The 5076-nt window shown below is 38.9% G+C and overlaps 2 protein-coding genes and 1 long non-coding RNA gene across 4 annotated transcripts in view; 2 read left to right on the forward strand and 1 right to left on the reverse strand.

The window, feature by feature from the left end:
• Positions 1-1170, forward strand: part of gpr39 (G protein-coupled receptor 39) — a 17847-nt gene extending 16677 nt beyond the window's left edge. Inside the window, exon 2 of the mRNA XM_014026204.1 lies at positions 574-1170. Coding sequence (XP_013881658.1) covers positions 574-1034 — 461 coding nt within the window. The 3' untranslated portion in view covers positions 1035-1170. The remainder of the gene's footprint in view (positions 1-573) is intronic.
• A 528-nt stretch (positions 1171-1698) lies between these two features.
• Positions 1699-5076, reverse strand: part of LOC106530572 (ly6/PLAUR domain-containing protein 1) — a 15986-nt gene continuing 12608 nt past the window's right edge. For both annotated transcript variants that reach the window (XM_014026215.1, XM_014026216.1), the window contains exon 3: positions 1699-3242. In XM_014026215.1, the coding sequence (XP_013881669.1) occupies positions 3004-3242 (239 nt within the window). In that variant the 3' untranslated portion in view covers positions 1699-3003. The remainder of the gene's footprint in view (positions 3243-5076) is intronic.
• Positions 3060-5070, forward strand: LOC106530575 (uncharacterized). The gene is made up of 3 exons (XR_001311807.1): positions 3060-3139; positions 4613-4714; positions 4914-5070. It is a non-coding gene; the product is annotated as an uncharacterized LOC106530575 (long non-coding RNA).

A 5076-nucleotide genomic window follows, 5' to 3' on the forward strand; every position in this document is an offset into this window, starting at 1 on the left:
AGTGTTAAGTTTTATTAACACTGTACAGCATTAAGTTTTAATAACACTGCACAGTGTTAAGTTTTATTAACACTGCACAGTGTTAAGTTTTATTAACACTGTACAGTGTTAAGTTTTATTAACACTGTACCGTGTTAGTCAGTGTTAAGTTTTATTAACATGTTACAGTGTTAGTCAGTGTTAAGTTTTATTAACACTGTACAGTATTAAGTTTTATTAACACTGTACAGTGTTAAGTTTTATTAACACTGCACAGTGTTAAGTTTTATTAACACTGTACAGTGTTAAGTTTTATTAACACTGCACAGTGTTAGTCAGTGTTAAGTTTTATTAACACTGTACCGTGTTAGTCACTGTTAATTTTTAACAGTTTAGAGTTAAATTGTACTCTGAAAATTTAACATTATGAAAAAAGGTTAAATTGACACCAGTTCAGACAAGGACCAAATGGACTCAGTGTTAAATTAAACTCTTTTAAGTGTTGATTTAACACTGCAGAATTTACTGAGAGGATTAGACAGAAAACTGAACATTTGATCTCAGGTATATTTGAATTTTCCTGACTGTTTCCAGGTCTCATCGTTGGATCTTTGATGGTCTGCTGGCTCCCCAACCAGATCATTCGTTTCATGATGGCCACCGTGTCCAAGTCCGACTGGACCCCGTCCTACCTGCGGAGAATCGCCACGCTCCACCTGGTGGCCGACGTCTTCTTCTACCTGAGCTCCGTTCTCAACCCCTTCCTCTACAACCTGTCCTCGCGGCAGTTCCGGCAGGTGTTCGTCCAGGTGCTGCGGTGCCGCCTGACCATCCAGCACGTCAACAAACGCGCCCTGCAGCAGCAGCCCCGCCCCTCGTCCGCTCACTCCCTGCAGCCGCTGCTGCTCCGGTCGCTGCGCCGCAACAAGACGGCTCCGCCCACTTTCACGGCGAGTCAGAGCGACTCGGGCGTGTTTTCAAACATCAGTCAAAGCGAAGAGGCAGACGGGACTCTTAAAGCCATCCTAGATGTTCCWTCAGAGACAGAAATATAACAAAATGCACCGAACATTGACTCAAACAGCTTTATTCATGTCGGTCTGTCGGCACAAAACATCTAATCACAGTCACTCAGAAGTTTGTCCTTATTTCATAATGAACTTTAATAATAAATAAATGCAACTTCAGCAGTTTGTTGAATTTATTTGTGCTTTTGGACAACGGAATATTTGGTAAAACTCCTGGTTTCTCTTTATTTTCTTATTTTTTAATTTAAATTTTGACTTTTACTGTTTTATTTACTTCTACTTTAAGTCAAAGGTCTACTTATCTGAAAATATACAAGAGCTATGATGGAAAAAGAAGAAACAAAAGCCTGCTTCATGTAGGATCTAATGACCCAGAAACTGCTGAGTCAGYGGTTGTCATGGCGATTCCCCCCTTTTTAGGGCAGCGGAGCGGGTGACGCAGAAATGTACAGAAAAATCAAGCCTCAAACAGTCACTTTATGTTGTATCAATATTTCTGAAGGCTCTGATGCTCATTCTTGCCAGTGTTTGTGTTTTATTGTTTTATGACGAGCTAAAAAGACGCTTCACTTCCTGTTTTGCGGATCGTTAGAAAGCCCGGATTGCCCAGGGCAAATTTATTTAAACATATTAGAAGTTACAACTTGTTTTATTGTTAACTGAGTTGAGTAAATCTGCCTTTTTTTTCTCTGTGATTATTAGAAAATGTAATGTTTGTATCATGTCATTTTTAAACACGAAAATTAAACATGAAAATTAATATTTATCTGTTAGAAGATGGTAAGAGTTTTTTTAACAGTAATAGTTGATGTAAGTATAAAAAACTTCATTTTAATGATCTGTAACTGAGATATGAAAAATTAGCCATGGTAGCATTAGCACTAGTAGCATTAGCACTAGTAGCATTAGCACTGGTAGCATTAGCACCCTATAATGTTTTTTCAGGCAGTTTCTATTAATTTCATTTATAACCAAGCTTTGATGACATTACTATTTTAACACTAAAATCTAAAGTACAARTAGTGAATATGATTAAGTTTTCATAAGATCTTAGTTTTATGATGTGCATTAATAAAACTGATGAGTTTGTTTTTGAATATGCTCACTGTCAGTGGTGGGGGCATGGTTCCACTAATCAGCTAGCAGCTAATAGCATAACGAATTTATTGTTTCTTCACTAACTTTGAAAACTGTTAGTAAATCCATTCGCTTCTCCTAAATAAACTGCATTATCACAACTTTAAATCTGCTAATCAGCTTATAGTGGTAGCAGGTTAGCTTCGTTACAATCTTTGTAAACCATTAACAAACCAATTAGCTTCTGCTAAATGTGTTTTGCCAACTTTAAGGTAAAAGTGGAACAATTTTTTTTAGCGGATTAGCTTTTTCACTAACTTTGTTAGTTGTTAAGGAATCAACTAGTGTTTTTTCCCGCTAATTTTTACTTGTGTAGCTGTTTAACTTTTTCGCTAACTTTGAAAACTGTTAGGGAATCAATTGATTTTCGCTAAATTGTTTTTTGTTGCTAATTTTTACTTGTGTGGCTGTTTAGTTTTTCCASTAAAAATGTTTAGCAGTTAACAATAGCAAAGCTATTTTGTCGTTTGCGGCTAATAAGTTAGCAGAGCTAGCAATTTGGTTAGCTGTGCCCACCACAGTAAATACTGTTTTCTGTTCACCTCGCCCAGAAACTCCAGCGACAAATCTGGGATCAGGGTCTGGGGTCAGATGGGATCAGATGGGATCAGGGTCTGGGATCAGATGGGATCAGGGTCTGGGATCAGATGGGATCAGGGTCTGGGGTCAGATGAGATCAGGGTCTGGGATTAGGGTCTAGATGAGATAAATGTTGGTTCCCACTGTTTCTTTTGTAACTCTGGAGGAACAAAAAGCAAAGAGCTGCTCATGTCTCAGCTCACACAGTTCCAGATGAGGACATGTCCTCGGTCTCTGAGGTTCTGAGACAGGACATGTCCTCTCTCAGTCCCAGGTTCTGTCAGCAGAAGACGGAGTCCAGCAGCAGCAGGAAGAGAGGAACAACAGGAAGCCGCGGCGTGTCCGGGCTGACGGCGGAGGACAGCGGCGGTCGTCTCTTCTGCCGGGGCCCGTTACAGAGCGGCGTGTTGCAGCAGGTGATGCAGACCGAGTTCAGCTTCCCGGTGCAGAACTGCTGGTAGCCCGAGGAGGCGATGAGGCAGGCTCCYGAGGAGGCGCAGGACTTCCTGTAGTGGATCCCTGCAACACAAACAGAAGCTTCAGGGCTGTAAAGGACCTGGTTATGGGCTGAGGCGTGTTTTTGTGGGAGCRGGAACAGATGGTCGCCTGTAATTAGGGATTTGTTTTTTTCATGCTCAGGATCTGAACTTGACTATAAACATGATTTTAACATCTTACATTTGGTTTTAACGCTCCGACAAGTCTTTACAGTTTGATTAGTTCAGAAACACAATCTGTTCACGAATCAACAACAAAACTGCTTCAGCTGCTCTCTGTGAGCTGCGCTTTTATTTTGAATTAAGTTCACTTTTCCCACAAAGCAGAAAAATTCCATTAAAAGTCAGAAAATCAAAGAAATTTTATTTACTGTGAAATTGTGAAGAGCTGAACGACTGCCTAAAATTTATAAAGAAGTTAAGACTGAATTGTGAAAAGCAAATCAGCAGCTAAAATCAGCAAAACATTAAATAAAATGCCAAAAGAAGAAGCTATAATTGGCATGAATTAAAATCAGCAGAACAGTAGCTAAAGCTACAATGAGACAAACTGCAGCTAGTTACTACTAAAACTGTCAAAACTAAATATTTAAACCATGCTAAAGCTAAAATCAGCAAAACAGCAGCTAAAATCAGAAAAAAGTGACTAAAATGCCAAAAGAAGTAGCTATAATTGGCATAAACTAACCAACAAAACAAATACTAAAAGCACAAAAACAATAGCTAAAATTGCCAAAACTAAATATACAATGCATACGCTAAAACAAAAATCAGCAAGACAGTAGCTAAAATCAACATAACGGTAAGTAAAATTTAAACAGATATTAAAATAACTAAAACTGCATCTCAAAAAAGATGGAAGCAAAAAATGACAAAAACTAAGTTTAGCAAAACATAAACAAAAATCATCAAAACAGGTGCCAACAAACTGCATCTAAAAGTAAAATAGTAGCTAAAACTGTCAAAAACTCAACTTAGCAAAACATAAATGTGAAACAAAAATCATTAAAACAATAGTTAAAAATAAAAAGTAACGAGCTGACTGTGGCGGCCATCTTGAATCTGAATAACCCAGTCTGAAAAGAACTCCTCGGTTCTGATCCAGACCTTAAAGAACTTCAGCTGTTTTACGCTGAAGCTAATGTTCAGTTAGCACAAGGAAACTTTAACATTTGGCTGATATTCTGTTCCGTCCCTCTAACTACAATAATTATAATTTATGTTAATAAAGCACAGRAAGTCCAGGTTTCAGGTTTGAAACTTTGATTATGTTCTGAAGTCCATTAGAACCTGTTTCAGAACCAAACACTTTCCCTTCTGTTTAACCTAATTTATGGAAATGACTGATTTCCTTCGTACTGATAGAGTAAATGAACTTCTGTCAAACTGCAGGAGCTCGTTAAGATAAGACGTCCAATCAGGAGCCGGGAGCCGACAAGTCCCGGTCCATTACCTGAGAACCTGGACCTGACCTCCTCAGGTTCTGTAGAACAGGTGAGTTTTCTTACAGCCTCCATGTGGTGATGTCATCTTTAATCTTTGATGATTTAACTGTTTTTATTCATCGCCTGACAAAACGACTTCAAAGAGTTAAAGAGCGAGTCGATCTGCTTCAGGTGTTTTAAATAAATCTGGATCAATAATCTGAATTTCTTCTGCTGTTTGTCTTTTTTAAAACAAATCTTACAAACAGGAAACACTTCGTCTGCGTCTGTCCCGTCTTCACGGAGCTGGAGGCGACATTAGAGGAGCCTCAGAGGGAATCATCGAGCCTGACTGATTTTATTTCATGTCTGAAGCACCGAGGTGTCATGGCTGCATTTTAAACAGGTGTGCTGGGCTCAGTCCACTTCCTG

Source organism: Austrofundulus limnaeus, unplaced genomic scaffold (assembly GCF_001266775.1).
Source record: "Austrofundulus limnaeus strain Quisiro unplaced genomic scaffold, Austrofundulus_limnaeus-1.0 Scaffold533, whole genome shotgun sequence".
Lineage (NCBI taxonomy): Eukaryota > Metazoa > Chordata > Actinopteri > Cyprinodontiformes > Rivulidae > Austrofundulus > Austrofundulus limnaeus.